Source organism: Mirounga leonina, unplaced genomic scaffold (genome assembly GCF_011800145.1).
Source record: "Mirounga leonina isolate KUSES-001 unplaced genomic scaffold, KU_Mleo_1.0 Mir_151, whole genome shotgun sequence".
Lineage (NCBI taxonomy): Eukaryota > Metazoa > Chordata > Mammalia > Carnivora > Phocidae > Mirounga > Mirounga leonina.
Genome location: NW_023270377.1, coordinates 70,103,369 through 70,124,186, shown reverse-complemented (window position 1 = coordinate 70,124,186; position 20,818 = coordinate 70,103,369). Strand labels below are relative to the sequence as shown.

Here is a 20,818-nt window from a genome sequence, read left to right as displayed (position 1 = left end):
AACAGTATGATATTGGCATAAAAGCAAATAAGTAGATCAATGGAATGCAATAAAGAGCCCAGAAATAAACCTACACATATTTGGTCAATTAATTGACCACAGTGGAGCCAAGAAAATACAGTGTGGAACGGAGAGTCTCTTCAGTAAATGGTGTTGGGAAAACTGGAAAGCCGTATGTAAAAGAATGAAACTGGGCCACTATCTTATACAATACACAAAATCAACTCAGTGGATTAAAGATTTGAACCTAAGACCTGAAACCATAAAACTCCTAGAAGATTGAGGTGGTAAGATCCTTGAACAGGGGTCTTGGTGGTAATTTTTCGGATTTCACACCAAAAGCAAAGGCAGCCAAAATGATAGTAAACAAATGGGACAGCATCAAACTAAAAAGCTTCTGCATAGCAAAGAAATCATCAAAACAAAATGGTAAGGCAACCTACCGAACAGGAGAAAATATGTGCAAATCATATTTTCACTGGTAAGGGGTTAATCTCTAACACATAAAGAGACAGTCATACAGCTATGTAGCAAAAAAAAAAAAATCTGATTAAAAATGGGCAGGGGTTGGCACTTGGGTGGCTCAGTTGGTTAAGCATCTGACTCTTGATTTCGACTCAGGTCATGATCTCAGGGTCGTGAGATTGAGCCCCATGTTGGGCTCCACGCTCAGCGGGGAGTCCGCTGGAGAATCTCACATCTCTGCCCCTCCACCCCCCCCAAAATAAATAAAATCTTTAAAAAATAATTATTTTTAAAAATGGGCAGAGAATCTGAATGGACATCTTTCCAAAGACGACATTAATGGCCAGTAGGTACATGAACAGGTGTTCAGCATCACTAAGGGAAGACAATAGCATCACCTCACACCTGTTAGAATAGCTATCAAAAAGAAATAGCAAGTGTTGGCTAGGGTATGGAGAAAAAAGAACCCTCCTGCGCTGTTCGTGGAAACATAAATTGGTGCAGTCAGTCACTATGACAAAGAGTAGGAAGGTTCCTCAGAAGATTAAAAATACAATTACCATATGATCGAACATTTCCACTTCTGTATTATCTCTATGAAGGAAGGAAAGACACTAATTCAGAAAGATATCTACAATTGCATGTTCATTGCAGCATTATTTACAAGAGCCAAGACTTGGAAACAACCTAAGTGGCCATTGATAAATGGGTAAAGAAAATGTGTGTATATATATATATACAATGGAATACAGTTCAGCATAAAAATGACAGATATCCTACCATTTGTGACAGCATTATGCCGGATGAAATCCATCAGGCAAAAACAAATCCCTAATGATCTCACTTATATGTGGACTCTAAAGAAAACTCTGGGGATGCCTGGGTGGCTCTGTTGGTTAAGCGTCCAACTCTTGATTTTGGCTCAGGTCACGACTCGGGGTCCTGAGATCAAGCCCTGTGTCTGGCTCTGTGCTGAGCGTGGAACTTGTTTGAGAGTTTCTTCCTACCCCCACCACCAAATAAATGTCTGAATTTATAGATACAGAGAACAAAATGGTGGTTACGAGACTACAGGGGGTAGGGTTGGGCAAAATGGATGAAGGTGGTCAAAAGGTATAAATTTCCAGTTTTAAAATAGTGCTGAGGATTTAATGGGCAGTATGGTGATTATAGTTAATAATGCCATGCTGTATATTTGAAAGTTGGTGAGAGAGAAGATCTTAAAAGTTCTCAGTCACAAAGGAAGACAATTTGTTAACTGTGCGGTAGCATAGTAGATAATAATTTTTTACTGTATGACCCATGAGATCATGATCTGAGCTGAAACAAAAAGTCAGATGCTCAACTGACTGAGCCACCCAGGTGTCCTTTTGGGTTTTTATGGAGGCTTCATTATATAGTCATATTGATTAAGTCATTGGCCATTGGCTGTTTAAACCTTCAGCCCCCCCCTTTCTCTTCTCTGGAGGTTGGGGAGTGAGGTAGGACTGAAATCTTTCTTTCCCTAAAAAAACCCAAAAAACAAAGACTTAGTTTATTTAATTGTTAAAATAATTTAGAAATGGTAAAAAGTAAATGATTGAGACCAAAGATAATTGAACAGTGAACCAAATTGGTAGGAGCTAAAAAAGGTTTTGATTTTGATTTTGAACTTAAGCCAGCAGAAATACTGGTCAGAACCTTTATTTTTCCTTTCCATATATTATGTTAACAAGCATTTTGTTTCTGGGATGACATATGGGCTGCATTTTAGAGTTGAGTCATGAAAATTGTTTCCTGAACAGTGAGTGCATCTTTTCCCATCAATAGCCAATGCCTGAAAACTGGATTGATTTTAGACTTTTTGTTCATTTCTCACTGTGTCTCTAAATTTGATTAGTTTTTATGTCTTACAATTACTCTCTGTTCTCATTTTGTCACAAGGACTTATTTCCTGCCATTTCAATGACTTTATAGTTGAGCTTCCTACTTTCTATTCCATTTTTTTTATCTTCCGCAATGCTCTAAGTATCTTTCTAAGAAGTAGTTGATCTGATGGTATTTCCTCATTCAGTAATTCCCAAAGTCATATTTACACAAGTGCTATTCAGTAACAGTTTGTCTGGTCCATGCAAAACAAGAAAAATAAGGAAAAGATTTTGTGCAAATGAAGTTTATTCACTTTGTCTGTTTTATTCTGTTAAATCCATCATGTTTTGGGAGCATATAAAATGCCCTTTATTTTTATTTTTTAAAGATTTTATTTATTTATTTGACAGAGACACAGCGAGAGAGGGAACACAAGCAGGGGGAGTGGGAGAGGGAGAAGCAGGCTTCCCACGGAGCAGGGAGCCCGATGTGGGGCTCGATCCCAGGACCCTGGGATCGTGACCTGAGCTGAAGGCAGACGCTTAAGGACTGAGCCACCCAGGCGCCCCTAAAATGCCCCTTTTAAAAACGGGGGGTGGGATTAGATGGTATTTGCTAATTTTCATTTACTTGTCAAAAGCGGCAATTCTTTCTAAATTTTACATTGAAACATTTTTATTTTAGTTTCTGAAATTCAGAGGTCTTAGAATCACTGGCTTATAGCACATGGTCCCTAATACCCTAATTATGGCACATAAGATGGTTTGGTTTTGAAATATCTAATGAATTTTATCTCTAATGCTACTCCAGTTGATTGATTGAGGCTCTGTGGAGGACTTGGTGCGGAAGGCTTGTGCGACCAAGTTTGTACTAAGCTGAAGCCACATTCACTGGGCAAAATATTCTCTGTTCAAGGGATGAATGAAATCCTGATCTGGCCCACTCCTCCTTATTCAGCTTTGCATCTTGACTGCTTTTCTTTGTGTGCAAGGTTTATTCTGTAGAGTTACCATGAACTAATATAGTTCCCTGAAAGCTTGCAGTATGCTTCTTGTAATTGAAGCATTAAAGAAAAAGATACTTTGAACAATTATGGTTGAAATATTATGTTCTTATTATTTAAACCTACATTTTTAAGGGAACAAACTAATCCTTATCCTTTTTATGCCTTATACTGACTAAATTGCTTAACCAATTAAAGAATTAGGGGGAAGTAAAATAGTTTGTACGTTCTGAGTGATTTTTATGTTATGGATTGTTTGTGTATACTTAACGTATTAAAGGAGAAAACCTTGAGTTAAGAGTTTTAATATGTACTGTGTTTAATATGTACTCATTTATCTGTTTCTTGCTTCACTGATGAAAAACTTTCAAATCAGAATTTTAAAAAATACCATTTATTAGTGATATATGACTGTATTTCTGAGAATGGGCATTAGATGCAGGATGATTTTTTTATTATTTGAAAAACCTTTTTTGGGGGGAAGCCTGGGTGGCTCAGACGGTTAAGCATCTGCCTTAGGCTCAGGTCGTGATCCCAGGGTCCTAGAATTGAGTCCCACATTGGGCTCCTTGCTCAGCGGGGAGTCTGCTTCTCCCTCTGCTTGCCGTGCCCCCAGTTTGCTCAGTCTCTTTCTCTCTCTCTCTCCCTCTCTGACAAATAAATAGAATCTTAAAAAAAAAAACTGTTTTTATAGTAGTTTTCATAATAAGTTTATATATTAGTGTTTTTCTTGGTCCTTTAGGGATAGGAAACCAGTTCCTCAGGAGTTTGAAATATTAAACCAAGAAAACAAATGATTTTAAGATTTTTGTTCTTCACTTTTTTCTAACCAAGTGATTATATACAGTTACATGGAAGATTTAATCTAAATCTGATTGATTACCCAGCAAAGTACAATTACAGTATAAAGTAAAGAGACACGTGGGTAGAAAGGAACAAAGACTATGAAAAACCTTCATGGTAGAACAATTTGTGCTTACGAGGAATGAATGAAATTGGGGATTAAATTTCATAGACTGAATGCAAGCAGCATTCTGTTGTTCCATCAGAACACTTTTTTTTTTTTTTTTAAACTTACAGTCTCCATCAGCATCAGCATCTGCATCACCATTTCAGTCTCCATGGTATAGTGAATCTGAGATAACTCAGGGAGCACGATCAAGATCACAAAACCAGCAACGGGATCATGATTCAAAAAGACCTAAACTTTCCTGCACAAACTGTACATCTACCTCAGTCGGGAGAAATACTGGACATGGTTTAAATGCAGTATCAGGTAAGAGTTAAATCTGTGTAAGAGTCACTATCTATGCATTTTGGACTAAAGCCCTTTTTCCAAGACCTAGTGGTATTAAGCAAGTAGAATGCATGTAAGATAGTGGGTCAAATGTAGTGGAGTTTCTCAAATCTTACCTTAAGTTAGTGCTACAACTGAAATAAACTCTTAGTTTTGGATTTTTATTCTAAATTTGATACAAATATCCGACACAAACAGGATTAGCATATTTTGATTAATTAGAATAGCTGATACGCATGGTAATCAAATTGGTAAAAGTGACATGTATTTTGCCGGTTATTATATAAGAAGTCAGTTTTGTAATTGTTACACTAGAAAGGCAAATTTACTGATACGTATTAGTATTTCCTATCCTAAGCATATCTTTTGTAAATGTTGTGGTCTATGCTTATTTTTCAAAAACAGAAATTCTTTAAACAAAAATAGTTGGTGTTTTTGTAGGAGTTCTATATAAGGAATCTGAATGTGGGGATTTTAGCCGTCTAACTAGCTATATGGCATTGGACAAGTCACTTAACCATTCTGGGATTTAGGTGACTTATCCATAAAGCTCCATACATGGTATTTTGTACTCACAGACACACATTTGTTGCACAAATTGAAAAGCTCTTTCTTTTTCTTGAGAGGGCAAGAGGTTCCCTCCTCACACTTACACTCCTCTTCAAATGAAACATCAGGGAATGCCTGAAATAGTTTTAAGATGAGACAGAATTTGTGATGACACAGTTGGAAGATAAAATTCTTGAAATGCTTATGTATTATCAGTTGAAGTAGTGTAAGCGATTCCTTTCTATTTTGATAGACAGGACCTCCTTGGGAAAGACAGTGCCCATCTGAAGAATATTAAGAGTAGTGTGATGGGTAAGAGCAGACTGTGCTTAACACTGTAGAGAAACACCAGATATTTTTGGTCTCTTCTACTCTGTGAAGGCATAGCATTAAATACCCTGGGCCATTTCCCTTAATGAGGAGGAATCAATAAGGCTATTGGGACTAGGAAAGGAAGAACCAAAATTTTCAAGGTAAATAGGGGCAAGGTTGTGAGACTTACCTTTAATGTATTTTGTTAGGTATGATTTCATTTAAAAAGATTACGATTGCAACAATACTTTAATTCTTAGAATAAGAGTGAACCAAGTGCGATGTCAATGATAATATTTCTGATAAAATATTGTCAGTATCTGTAGTAAAACATTTTCCATTTTGAGATGGCTTGATTTTGATTTTGGCTGTTCTCTCCAACATCACTTTCATTGACTTTTCAGGAAATTCTGCATCTAATGCCCATTCTCAGAAATACAGTCATATATCACTAATAAATGGTATTTTTTAAAATTCTGATTTGCATTTTTGTTCTGTAGTTATTTTACATTATGTTTACACTGTATGGTCAGATGTTCTAGAAAGTGACTGAGACATTGGCATCATAGATGGGTGGTAGGTTTTAGTGTTAGAGAAGAATGTGTTTCTGAGTAGGAAATAATTTTATAAGTGATGAGTTCATTAAGAATAATTTTATATTTTGCTGAATTTTGCTTCTGATTGCAACTGTGTAACCTTGAAGATTCCTATAATAAATCACAATAACCTCCCTGTGTAATACTGAAGATTGGTCATCAGAAACCTCGAAAGCTTTCTCTGAATTAAAATGTCTTCAATTATTTTAAGATTCTTCATGGAGACATAATCAAGTTCCCAGATCTTCATCAATGGTACTTGGATCATTTGGAACTGACTTAATGAGAGAGAGAAGAGATTTAGAGAGAAGAGCAGATTCTTCCATTAGTAATCTTATGGATTATAGTCACCGAAGTGGTGATTTCACAACTTCATCATGTAAGTATAAGTTGTATTGTTATGTGTAACTTATCTAATAATGTTTTATTTCTTTCTTTCTCTATATCATTAAAATCACAGTACAAATGAATACATGAAGTGCATCTTGTGAAGATTTCAAAATAGCTTAATATGTATTCTAGTACCTTACTATGTTTTTAAAAATAAAAAGTTTGAAATAGATGTACATTAATATCTAGGTTCCATCTGCCTGTAATTTTCTTACGCTTTTCCTTTTAAGAATGCTTATGTTCTAAATTATACTACATAATTTTTGTATACCCCAATATCATTTGCCTTATACATTACCCTTGAACAATGCAGGGGTGAGGGAACCGACACCTATCTCCCCCCATCCTCCAGTACTGGCACTTGAAACATCTATGTATAACTTTTGAATCCCCCAAAACTTTAGTACTCAAACCGTACTGCTGACTGGAAGCCTTACCAAAAACAAACAGTTGACACATACTTTTTATGTTATATGTATTATGTAATGTAGTCTTGCAATAAAGTAAGCTATAAAAAAGAAAATGTTATTAAAATCATAAGAGACAATACATATATAATACCTACTGTATTTACTGAAAAAAATTCTGACCTAACTAAAGCTTGAAATCAACATGTTGGCATAATTTAGAATTACTTTTGTTTAACGTGAATGTACCTTTATTTTCATTCAGTTGCAATAAAGATCCACACTGTTTCTGTCAGTGTACATTAAGCTTAAGGTTTTCAAAATTAAATACTATGAAACAGAAATACTGAAAAACAGAAAGTGCTTTTTGAAATTGGCAGATCTAGCAGGCAAAAGTGGAGTTCGATTTACATAGAAGAAAATACATTTGTTCTTAAAGGTGTAGGTTATTTTAAATGAGCTTATTGGGGCAAGCCTTTGCTTAAGACAGTGAAAACATCTTTTTATTTGCTTGGCTTCAGATGGAGGAGCTGTAGTATATAGTATCAATACCATCTATGCTTGGAGGTCTGCAAGTATAGGATAGAAAAGATTTAACCACTAAGAGTTTATCCCTTCACGAGGTTCCCTGCGTTAGTGCAGTAGCAATCTTACTCTTAAGTAGGTGTATGGATGAGTATTCCTTATAAAGGAAGGCAAAAATATTTCTCATCCCATTTCAAGATTTGAACCACCAGTAGTATACTTTTCAAAATTGCAGCTACCAGGGCGCTATTCTGACCCAGCACCGAGCAAGTAGAGGTATGTCTGATGAGTAACCAGAGATAACATCCACTGCTCTTAATTTGAAAGAAAAAAGATTGGAGAAAGTTTTAGCTGGTAACAAGGTTTGTCATAAAATTATAAGGATGATAATATTTGTGTGAAATAAGTTTTATGCTTATTACAGAGTAAGAAGAATCTCCAAAACACTGTCTCCCGAGGATTATTTTGTCTTTATTTGTTGTGAGAGTCATTTACAGTGAATTATTTGGCCCATTTAAAATCCTTGTCCATTTGGATATTATCATATCAATTTCTGATTAACAAATTCAGACTGTTATACCTTCAACAAGTTAGTAGATTTAGATGTTTATTTCATAAGCTGTGACACATTTCTTTCTTTTCAGTTTACAATGTACTGGATTTTATCAAAGGTATAGAAAGAGAAATATATTTATTTTTTTTCCCTATAATAAGAGGTAAGCTGTATATTTATAATATAGCAGTATTTGGTTTGAATCCAGTATTTCAGTTTACAGTAATTAGTTAATAAATGCAAATTTAATAATACTCAAATTTTATTTCACGTAATTGGTATCTTTCTTTTCTTTCAAAAATAGATGTTCAAGACAGAGTTCCTTCTTCATATTCACAGGGAGCAAGACCAAAAGATAACTCAGTGAGCACTTTACAGTTGAATACATCATCCACAAACCACCAGATGCCTTCTGAACATCAGACCATACCATGTTCTAGGGACTCTAGTAGAAATTCTCTAAGATCAAATTCTTCTCCAAGAGAATTGGAATCTCCCCAAAGCAGTACACAACCTGGATTTTCTTATATTTCAAATAGAGATGAAACCTCAAGCAGTTCAGATAGGGTTGGTTCATCTCAAAGATCATTTCAAGAATCTTCTGACAACGAAGGTAGACGTTCGACCAGGAGATTGCTGTCGCGTATAGCTTCTAGTATGTCATCTACCTTTTTTTCACGAAGATCTAGCCAGGATTCCTTGAATACAAGATCATTGAGTTCTGAAAATTCTTACGTGTCTCCAAGAATCTTGACAGCTTCACAGTCTCGTAGCAATGCAGCATCAACCTCTGATGTTCCCGATAATAGGGCATCTGAAACTTCTCAGGGATTTCGATTTCTTAGGCGAAGATGGGGTTTGTCCTCTCTTAGCCAAAATCATAGCTCTGAGCCAGATTCAGAAAATTTTAACCAAGAACCTGAAGGTAGAAATACAGGACCATGGTTATCTTCCTCACTTAGAAATAGATGCACACCTTTGTTCTCTAGAAGGAGACGAGAGGGACGAGATGAATCTTCAAGGATACCTACCTCTGATATACCACCTAGATCTCATCATATTTTTAGAAGAGAATCAAATGAAGTGGTTCACCTTGAAGCACAGAGTGACCCCCTTGGGGCTACTGCCAACAGATCACAAGCATCTGCAGCTTCGAGTAATGCTGCTACAGGTGGCTCCACATCAGATTCAGCCCACAGTGGAAGAAATACAGGAATAACAGGGGTCCTTCCTGGTTCCTTATTTCGATTTGCAGTCCCCCCAGCACTTGGAAATAATTTGACCGACAATGTCATGATTACTGTAGATATTATTCCTTCAGGTTGGAGTTCATCTGATGGAAAAAGTGATAAAACTAAAAGTGCACCTTCAAGAGACCCAGAAAGACTGCAGAAAATAAAAGAGAGGTAAATTTGAATACCTGTCTTAAGTTCGTAAAGCGAAGAGCAGATCAGAGGAAGAAGTCCTTTTCTATAAATGGTTTCGCATAACATTGGTATCTGAGATTTCTTTTCCTTAAAATTTATATCCACTAAAATGTTAGATTCTCAAAGGAAATGGATGAGAATTAATAAGGTAGGCACTGGGAGTATAGATTGCATCAAGAAATAATCTAAAGATTATTTTTAACCAGCTTTTGATACAGATGCACAAAAAGACAAAAATTGTAATCTCTTACCTGTTCCTTGGTAGACCATTGCTAAATGGGATTGGTAAAGGGGCTCCAGTGGTTATGGGTTATCAAAACAATCTGTCTTAGCGTTTAATAAGATTTATTTACCATTTATTTGTATTTCTTATCTCAGACTCTTTTTTGGAATGAGGTAAAATCATTTACACAAATTATTTTGTTTTTGAAGTCCAGGTATATACCTAATATTCTTTGTATATTGTGAATATTTGATAGAAATACTAGTTTAAATTCAGGACTTAGAATCTTTTTATGTAAATGTATCTTTGTAGAGTTGAAGATTGCTTAAAAATCTCTGGTAAGAGGGAAAAGATGAAAAATCAGAGATTTTAGTCCCAACTTGATTATTTTGTCATGTTAGTGTACTTAGTTTTTCCGATTATTAAGATAATTTTTATAAAAAATAATTTTCCCGATAAAACAGGTTAGGATAGTACATGTAAAATATACTTGTAGGAAGAAAAGACTTAGGTAAAGTGAAGGCTGTGGGGTGTTTTGTGTTTTTGTTTTTTTCTTGTTCGTAAAGCCCTATTGTAATGGAATTGTTGGGAAGCATAGTTGTTACTGTCGTTTTAGTTTTTTTTTTTTTTTAAGAAGAAGAAATACTTTCAAATCTACCTCTGGGGACAGGGAACTGAGATGTTGGATGTTAGGCCACAACATTCCCTTTTTTCCTTATGTAGGACAAATTGTACCATGGGACTATTTTCCTACACTTAAAGTTTGTTGTTTTTCCTTGGAGAAAGATTCACTGCCCTGGTAGTGTTAGCTTTAATGTCATTATCGCAACTCCCTCTGATTACAAGCTGTCTGCTGAGGAATTTAGTAACTATTATATTTCTTGTGTTCAAAGTTAGGTTGAGTGCAGTGGTATAAATAGAGCAAAGCATTAGTTTAGTAATTTCCAGAGAGAAACAAATTAAGCCAGCACCACCCTGTCTGGTTAGATAGTTTATAAAGCAGCATTTGTTGGTTATTTTGTCATAGAGACTGTATGTGTATTCCTTTATTATGTATTTTGCTCATACATGAAGATTTTAAGACATTCTGCAGGTAAATTAATAAGAATCTAAGAAATTGAACCCCCCAAATAAAAAATAATTGAAACTATAAGCCAAAGAAGGTTAAATCTGAAGGTAAACATAAATATTTATGCTTGACGTTATATCTCTGGTTCAGCCAGAGCATGATAGTCACTTAGTCGTTGTGCATCTAATCCTCTTTCCACACATCTTTTGCTAAATTCATTAGGAACCTGTATAATCCACTTGTATTTCAGTAGCAGTTTAAGCATTCAGTTGTTTTAATTTACTGAGTACCTCTTTCATGCCAGCAATAGACTAAGGTAATAGTGATTTTAACAAAAAAATTATATATATATATATATGTATATATACACACATACACACACACCTATCATTTTGCATTTAAATTAAGCAGTACATGTTGGCCTATTAAATAGAGAACATAGATTAATGGAAAGGCTTCACACTTAAAAGCCTGCCCTGTAAAAATCAGGATGACTGAATAACATTGCAACAGGTGGGGGAAATGGAGAATTTAAAAACCTATTGTTTTTTACTGTGATTTAATATAAAAAGTCTTATCAGTTTAAATATATGTGGTTCTGATAGCATGTAAATGAAAAAAACACAGGTCATTATTTAATTTATTGAAGTTGTCCTAACAGTTTTTTTAGGAGGTGGAGGAGAAAAGTGGTAAGTATATACGTATATTCCTTTATACTATTGGAATTTGAAGTAGTCTGTGATACTGTAAAAATTAAAATCTCTTAGGGATGTTTGTAAAGTGATCGTGAAAAATAAGGAACTTGAAGTGTGATATCAAAGGCAAAATTACTTAAAGCATTTAAAAATAATAGGAGATACCCTGTTTCATTTACCTTTAAAATATTGTAATTTTCATTCTTATTGAACTGGTTTTTTTATGGTGGTCGCTGTTTTTTAAGGTTTTTTGCTTTTTTCTACTCAGAACATGAGTAGAAATAACAAAAACATTGTTTGAGATTAGGTATGATTGGAAATGACCAACCAGGATGAGTTATCATAGCTGTTTACAAAACTTTCCTTCTTTTCTAGCCTCCTTTTAGAGGACTCTGAAGAAGAAGAAGGTGACTTATGTAGAATTTGTCAGATGGCAGCTGCATCATCATCTAACTTGCTGATAGAGCCATGCAAGTGCACGGGAAGTTTGCAGTATGTCCACCAAGAATGTATGAAAAAGTGGTTACAGGCCAAAATTAACTCTGGTGAGATTTACCTTTTTATGTATTTTATTTTCACAGTTTTTCCAAGAGATGTACATATAAATGCATTTTAGTTAGCAAATCTGATTATAATTTATTGTGAAAGTTATACACATCAAAAGTATGTTATTTTTTGAAGCAAAAGTACTAAAGAGCATTCATTAGTCTTTGTAAATTTAATTTCTCCTAGTGTTTCTTATATTTCTTTTTTTTTTTTTTTTTAAGATTTTATTTATTTATTTGACACAGATACAGCGAGAGAGGGAACACAAGCAGGGGGAGTGGGAGAGGGAGAAGCAGGCTTCCCGCTGAGCAGGAAGCCCGATGTGGGGCTCGATCCCAGGACACTGGGATCATGACCTGAGCCGAAGGCAGACAGACGCATAACGACTGAGCCACCCAGGCACCCCTCTTATGTTTCATTAACCCAACAAACTACTTTTTCATAGATGTTGATAACTATAATTGGTTATCACGGTTGATCCTTATATGTTATGTAAGATCCTTTTGAATTGAATTGAAGAAATAATACTATTTACCAGCTGTGTGTCCTTGAGAAATACTTGTTTCTAATGCTGTTGTGCAGTAATAATAAGGTTACTATAGGGATTCATTGTTTATTGAGTACCCGTTAGGCAGCCAGGCACAGTTCTAAATGTGGGATCTAGAATGGTGGACAAGACAGACAAGGCACTTGCTTTGGTGGTGGTATTGGGTGTTAAAGGAATGCCTTGTTGAGGTGAGGACATTTAAACTGAACAAAGAGGAGCTAGCTATTCCAAAATGAGGACAAAAGCATTCCAACTGAGCAAACTCCTAGTGTGAAAACTTTAAGGTGGTAACATGACAGGTGTGTTTGAGGAACTGAAGGAAATGCAGTGTGGCAGGAGTATAATGAGTGGTAAGGAGACAGGTGATACAGTTGAGATAAGAGAGATTAGCCGAGGTTATCTCATTTAAGACTTAAAACGAATGTCTGAAGTTTAGATTTTTGTCTTAAGTGTGATGGGAAGCCACTGAAAGGCAGGGGAGTAAAATGATTTTATTTTGGTTGCTCTGTGGAGAATGGATTTTAGGGGGATAGGAGTAGAGGCAGGGAGTCCGTCCAGGAATCTATCTTATAAGAGATGGTGATGGTAGTGGTAGAAATGGATAGATTCTGGTATGTTTGGGAGGTAGATTCTGTATGACTTGCTAATGGATTGGATGTAGTGAAGGAGAAAGAACAATTTGAGAAGTTTATATTTTTGCCTTGAGCAACTAAGTAAATGGTGGGGCCATTTACTGAACTAAAAAGTAGGAATGGAATAAGTGTGGGGCAGGAAATAATTCTGTTTTAGACATAAACAGCTTATTAGAGAACCATCTAAAAGTGTCATCTAGGCAGTTAGTAGACAAACCTGGTGTTTCAGGAGATCATTAGTTCTGAAAGTTAAATTTTGGGGAATTAGAGCACATAAGTAATAATTTTAAGCTATGGGATTAAGTAAGATCCCAAGAGCAAGAACCAGGTATCAAAGGAATGCCAGGACAGAGCCCTGGGGCACCCAAGCATTTAATAGGAGCAGAGGAGATTTGAGGAGTAGCCTCAGTCTGGTAGGAAGAAAACTAAGAAAATGTAGTATTGTACAAGCCAAAAGAAGAAGGTGTTCTGAAGAGGGTATGATCAATCCTGTCAGGTATCACAAAGAGATATGAACAAAGAAATGGCAGTTGGTAGCATGAATGTCCTTGGTGGCTTCGGTTTTTGTGGAGTGGTGGAATCATGAGCATGATTAATGGGATTGAGAGAAAAGGTAAGACAGGAAGCAGCCACATAGACCCCTCTTCCAATAAGCTTTATTGTTAAGGAGACTGGTGATAAGGGGGAGGAATTGGGGAGTAAAATGGGGTCATAAGACGTGTTTTTTGTTTTAGTTTGAAGTGGGAGATTTTAGGGCATCTTTTATTTTAATAAAAGATACAATGGAAAGAAAAAAGTTTTAGCCTTTAATAGGAAAAAAAATTATATCTAGAAGGCTGGTGTAGATATGGATATGGTCAGTTTGTTGCTTTGATGAGAGGATGCTTGCTTGAATTCCTGTGTAATTACAGTTACTTCTGTTTTCTTAAAAGAAAGAGGTAAGGTCTTTAGCTGATTAGGGGACAGGTTAAGAGATTTGGTATGTAGGGAAAATAATACTTGAAGACATTTTTAGGGTTTTCTGGAGGTACCAGTGTCCATAAAAATCTGTGGCTCTGAATATGATTAAAAAGTGAGATGTACATTTTTTTAGAAGCAGTTTTCAGATGTTTGGATATAGACATGGATTTGAGTTTGCTGGGGTTGGGATCTTTGCTAGGCAAATATGATGAAGAGAGTTAAGGATATTCGTAAGGACATAGCTGTGGTGGCCATGGAAATTAAAATCAAGAGGGGGAGTGTAAGGACATCAGGAAGTGGATAGTGAGAAAGTGGTAGGGTTAGTGTCTATGAGTCTCATTGGCATTGAAGAGAATTGCCAGAGTAGGTAACCTTGAAATGATGAGAAATTGTGGGTACAGTGGAGAAAATGCCTAAAATACAGATTTAGGGGTAGTGCAGAAAACTATGATGACAAAGCCAAGGGTATGACTGTAGGGAATGGCTGGGCTGGGGAAGGGTAATACTTAGAAGCATGGATGTTGAGGAAATGTGTATGGATATTGAAGTAGCCAAGAAGTTGATAAAGATGGAAATCCAGGTGCTAAAGTTATTAATGAAAGAGGATGGACTTAGAGTTTCAAAATAGCAATAGGTATAGGGGTTATTTATTTCTACTTCTTGGTCCTGAGGTACAAGGGGTTGTTGTGGGAAAAAAAAGTATGTATCAGTCTAGAGGGGCACTGCGATTTAGGCATGAAGTTGAAGAGATTAATCAAAAAAAGAGACTGATTATGAGAAATTTAGACCATGAGTACCAGAGGACATAGTGAAAATGACTAGTAGGGTGAGAAGGGTGGGAAATTGGATCAGATTAGTAAATGGACACACTTGTATGAGATTGACGGTCTGATACAATGGTGACATAGGAAAATCATTTTTGAGGTATGATGGCATTAATACTAATTTTAATAATCTTTTGGAAGAGTTGGGTAACCTGTTCAAGCTGGAGATTATGAGACTCCTGGGAAAATTTTGTTTTTGTATAAATAGGTAGCCAAGGCCTCCTTGGGGTCAGGGGCTTATGTTTTGCTTTAAGGTAGTCTGATCCCAAAGCTGTGGGACAGACCCATCTCACCTGTAGCAGCCTTTTCTTAGCTATATGGTGTTATGACAGCCTCTTGTCTTTATTAAGTCAGTGCCCTGGGGCATTATTAAGATGAAATGAGTGTTCAGCATGGAAGCATTTATTTGTTCTTGGCCCAGGAATGTTAGCCATTACCAAAATGAAAAACAACATGATTCACTTTCTGATAATATTTGCAGTTACATTGTTAGTGTTGTGTAGGCAGAAAAACAGATAATACAGTGTGTTAAGAACATAGGCATTTTGGAATTAGATAAGACAAGATTGGGATAATGGCTCTAACACTTAACTGGAAGATCTCGAATAAGTTTTTTTAACATTGGTTCTCAACCCTGGCTGCTGGTCACAATTATCCATTAGAGTTTTTAAAAATATATATACCTAGATCTAGTTTCGGACATTCTTAAGTAGTTCTGGGATTGGGCCTCAGTTCCATTATGAGTCAAACTGAGTAATATTTACCACACAGGGTTGGTGTGAAGGTCAGATGAGATGATGTTTATAAATAGTTTCTCACAGTACTGAGCATGTGGTAAATACTCAATTTGATGGGTTTTATCAGGGTATAATAAGTACTTTCTAAGATTTGGTCAAATGAATGTAAAGATCTCAAGATCTGAACATTCCTGATAAATTTCCACAAGCCTTTCTCATACTTACATAAAGACCCATATGGTAGAAGATTCATTCTGGTAGAGATTGATTTAAACATTTATTAAGCAGCTGCCATGTATGGACTGTTAAATTCTGCAGGTGTGCAGAGATGAATAAAAGCAAGTCTATAGACGTACGAGTTTAGACAAATGCAGTCAGGGCCTACTGAATGACGTGGGGTATACATAGAAAGAGCCCTGGACTAAACAATGTAGGCATAAATGGACTTTTCCCTGCTGTATATGACCTTTTTGAATGTTGTTCTATAAGTCACTTAATTCCTACAAGAGGAAAAATGAATCCCTAAGATGTATAAGAATTTGTACTAAATGGTCTATATCCAGGGTCCATATTTTATAATCATACTTTTCCTGCTTCTGAATCAGAGGATAGTTTTAGGAAATGTCTGCTAAATATCTTTCACATTCTTTATATTCTCCTTCAGGTCGTAATATGGACTTACCCTGAATTTAGTTCAGTGGAAATACTGATTTTTTTTTTTAATTAAAATATTCCAGATGGCATTTTAATTTCAAAATCTTTAAGTACGTTAGACTCCTAAAACAGCAACAACAACAACTAGGTTTTATTTGTTCCTTGAAATACTGTGACTATCTTACGTAGTTTGACTAGAGGACATTTTGAGACAACATACTGCCTCACAATAGCACTCACTTTCTGTTCAGGTATTTTCAAAAGAAAATGCATATAAATTACTATGGCTGTCTTGGACTTTACACCAAATTTTACTGTTTTAAGAGTTTTAAGAGCTCCTTGAAGACAACAGGGGTTACTACTTTTTCCCTTCTAAATTTTGGCACATAACAAAGTCAACAAATGGTAGCTGAATTGAATCTAAACCTCTACACAGCTAATCACATGACTTCTCAAACTTTTAGGACATCTTTTTCAGTTTAAAGCTCTAAAAATAAAAACAGTGGATGGGGGGTGGGGAAATGGCTATATGTTTAATTAGACAGACTATTATCTATTAGAGCCAGAAGCTTAGGAGTAACCCATAACTGAATGCATATGGGATAGAAGGAGCTTTTATTTTTCCTTTTAATTGTGATAAAATATATATAATGTAAAATTTTCCTTTTGACCATTATTAAGTGTACAAATCAGTGGCGTTGAGTACATTCAGAATGTTGTGTGACCATTACCACTATCCACTTGCAAAATTTTATCATCACCCCAAACAAAAACTATATCCATTAAGCAGCAACTCCCACTCCCCCCTCTCCCCGTCCCCTGGTAACTTACTCACTTTCTCTCTGAATTTGCTGTTCTACATAATTCACATAAATAGAATCCTATTATAATATTTGTCCTTTTTGTATCTGCTTTATTTTACTTAGTAAGTTTTCAAGGTTCATCCGTGTTGTAGCATGTGTCAGAACTTCATTCCTTTTATGGCTGAAAGGAGCTGTTTTTATCTAGACAGAGGTGGATTCCTTTTTTCCCCTCCTCCCTTATAAGGAAGACACATTTCTTAGAGCACAAAAGGTCTATATTGTCATATCAGAGATACTGGCCTGGGTATAGGTAACTCATTGTTTGGGATACTATATTATTTAAAATTGTTTTCATGGCATCTTGCCTAGGTACTTGAAGAGGAAGTAGGAAGTACAGATGACATTCCATTGTCAGCTTCCCACTGTCAGGGTTGGGGATGTATGTGCATTTCTGGGAGGCAGAAAACAACAGATACCTAAATAATGGGCGTGGGCCTAAATTCCATAGATTAGGACCTGACAAGCACATTAGTGTTACCAGTGCAATCTTACTTCCTTTCTCCCTTTTGATTTTCTGTAGTCTAAGCTTAAAACTTTACAAGGAGGCGCACCCAGGTTGCTCAGTCGATTAAGCGGCTGCCTTTGGCTCCGGTCATGATATCCAGGTCCTGGGATCAAGCCCCACATTGGGCTCCCTGCTTATCGGGGAGTCTGCTTTTCCCTCTGCCTCTTCCCCACCCCCCACTCTGCTCAGGCTCTCTCTCTCAAATAAATAAAATATTTTAAAAAAAATAACTTTACAAGGAAAAATGTTTTGTGGAGACATAGCAGAACTAAGCTTTACTTTTAATTTTACCAGGTTCTTCATTAGAGGCTGTAACCACCTGTGAACTCTGTAAAGAGAAGTTGCAGCTTAACCTGGAGGATTTTGATATTCATGAACTACATAGAGCTCATGCAAATGAACAAGTTAGTATATTTTGCCTAATTTGGTAAGTGTCTATTCTATGCTTAAAGGACAACTCTTGAAGAAAAGATTAAATCATGGTCAGAAAACCTGCATTGAAATAATAATAGTAATGTTTTTAATATAATTAATTCTCTGTTATTACATTAGGTATTATATGATTTTATAATTTTGTATTATTTTTCCCCTAACTTTTTAAAGCGAAAGGCAAATAACCAAGTCACAGATTTTAAGTTTAAGGTAAAATTCAATGCTTTCTAAATAAACCTGAAAATAATAAAAGCTTAGGAAATTAGTCCCAGAGTAGTAGTAATGCCAACCTTCTCTCCCCATAGCTGTCTAGTTGTGAATGCCTCTGAGTACTGGAAAATAATTGAAACACCAGTCCCCAGATCTGCATCCTAGTTCTGTATTTTTTATGTTAGGAATAATTTTTTTACCGACCTACCTGATGCCCCCTGTTCTTCCTCCTGTCTGGTTCCCTCTACCCTCCCTATTTCCCCCCATTCCCACTTCATTCTTTATGTTGAACAAGTTACCTTTTATGAAATCATTTATTCCAAGTTCACATTGTTTCTCTTTCCTTCAGTATTGTATCACTACAGTCGTGCTGTTACTTATATAATGAATAATGTCGGGATTTCTCTGATCATATTAAGATTTTATTTCAAATATTTTCCTCTCATTTCTCAGATTTTTTGGTATGTATTGATCACTGCTCCCTACCCCCAACCCCCATTGATTTGATCACTCATTTTTCTTGAAGCTTAGAGCTCAGTATTTTTCCCTTTATAAAGGAAAATTCAGGGGAGGCGGGGAGATGTTGAAAGAGATTACAAAGGTCGACTCTAGAGCCATACTGTCCATGTGTGCTTAGCATATTTGTGATAAAAAGAGATATGATGGTGAGAGAATGCATGAATGCTTGAAAAACACTTTTTAAATGAGGGAGTAATGGACATCTCCTCCTCCCCCCCCCCCCGCCCTTTTTAAATTGAAGTGAAGTTTATATAACAACCATTTCAAGGTAAACAGTTTATTGGTACTAGTACATTTGCAGTGCTGGGCAGCCATCACCTCCATCTAGTTCCAGAACATTTTCATTTCTAAAAGAAAATCCTATACCCATTAAGCAGTTGCTCCCTCCCCCTTCGCCCATCCCCTGGCAACCACCAGTCTGTGTTCTGTCTCTGTGGATTATTCTGGATATTTCATATAAATGGAAACATGCAATATATGATCTTTTGTGGACATTCTTCACTTTTTAAATGTGGGAATATGGATACCCTTTGAAAATCTGGTTAAGACCAGAAACACTCCTTACAAAATATATATAGACACAAAATCTGTACATAATTTTACAGATTCTCAGATCTCTTGAAGCTAATTGCTTACATCCAGGTTAAGAGTCACTGATCTAATGAATGAAACATGAGGCAGTTGCTGTAGTACAGATGCTACTCTAATGTTAATTATTGTTTTATTCTTTAATGAAGAATACTCCAAAAGGTACTCCAAAGGGAATATCACTTTCAGTAAGGAATTGTCTTAAATTCTTAAGACATTGGTATTTTAAAGAATGGGGTTGGGGGAAGTATGGAAGGGTGCAATAATGCAAAGAATTTTGTGGTTTTTCTTCTTGGTTTTTTTGTTTGTTTTTGTCTTCTCAAAATTAGAGTAGGTTTCAAAGGATGGTTTTCTCCTGCCATTCTTTCTTAAGTGCTCCATCATGTCTCTTGAAGGTGGTTTTTGGCTTTTCAGTATAGCTAGGAATGTTTTTATTGTTCTTCAAGGATTTAAATGACAGCCTTGATTAAGCTTCCTGGCTTTAACATCTTTGTTCTTTGTGAATCATGGATTCTAGTGGCCTGACAACTACCTTCATTTAAATACAGTTTATTTTTTCATTATCCAGTGCCTTCATCTTTTTCAAGGTGATAACCATTAGACTCTTTTTTAAATTTTCTAGATACATGATTTCCTTTTAAGTTAAAAATAAGCAGTTAATGAAATATTTAGAGAAACTTTTAATCAGTTTGAAATTTGTTGAGTTTTCTGAAGAATCTGTAATCAGTAACTCGCTCTAGTTCGTACTAAGAACATACAATTCTTAACTTCAGATAAGTTATTAACAAAAATGATGCAGGGCGCCTGGGTGGCTCAGTCGTTAAGCGTCTGCCTTCGGCTCAGGTCATGATCCCAGGGTCCTGGGATGGAGCCCCACATCGGGCTCCCTGCTCAGCGGGAAGCCTGCTTCTCCCTCTCCCACTCCCCCTGCTTGTGTTCCTGTTCTCGCTGTCTCTCTCTGTCATATAAATAAATAAAATCTTTAAAAAAAAAAAAAGATGCAATCTACAGATAGTTTACTGTGTAACAATTACAGAACAATTTAGATTTTTAATAACACTATATTCATGTTTTGTATTCTTAGCTTCGAAACAATAGAACAGCTTTGAACCAAAGAACTATTTTGCCCACTGCAAATTTCTATGGGAATGATATCTGGAAGTTACTTTACTACCTTTTTTTTAAGTTTATTTTTCTATCTGCTGTTGCCTTTAAATTAGTTAAATTACATAAGAAACACTTGACCTCTCGGAGTAGGATTTTAGTTACATAATATATTGATATAGCTGTAGATGAAATGCTAATTTTTAAGTAAACAGTTATAGCCATTTGTGTAAAGAAATCTATTTTGAGGTTTATAGGGAACCAGAGCATTCATTCTACCATCAAATGAATTTTTTCCCACTTTTATATAAATAATTACATAAGGGAAGACTACATGA

The 20,818-nt window shown here is 35.8% G+C and overlaps 1 protein-coding gene across 7 annotated transcripts in view; it reads left to right on the top strand.

Moving 5' to 3' along the window:
* Window positions 1-20,818, top strand: part of MARCHF7 (membrane associated ring-CH-type finger 7) — a 52,080-nt gene that overhangs the window by 25,382 nt on the left and 5,880 nt on the right. For 6 of the 7 annotated variants that reach the window (XR_004679693.1, XM_035007943.1, XM_035007944.1 and 3 more), the window contains 5 exons: window positions 4,397-4,592; window positions 6,282-6,449; window positions 8,250-9,351; window positions 11,735-11,904; window positions 17,922-18,031. Coding sequence is in view for 5 of the 7 variants with exons in the window: in XM_035007943.1 (XP_034863834.1) it covers window positions 4,397-4,592; window positions 6,282-6,449; window positions 8,250-9,351; window positions 11,735-11,904; window positions 17,922-18,031 (1,746 nt within the window). In the remaining 2 variants the exon portion in view is untranslated. Of the gene's footprint in view, window positions 1-4,396; window positions 4,593-6,281; window positions 6,450-8,249; window positions 9,352-11,734; window positions 11,905-17,921; window positions 18,055-20,818 lie in introns of all 7 variants that reach the window. The other variant, XR_004679694.1, reaches the window with a different exon arrangement.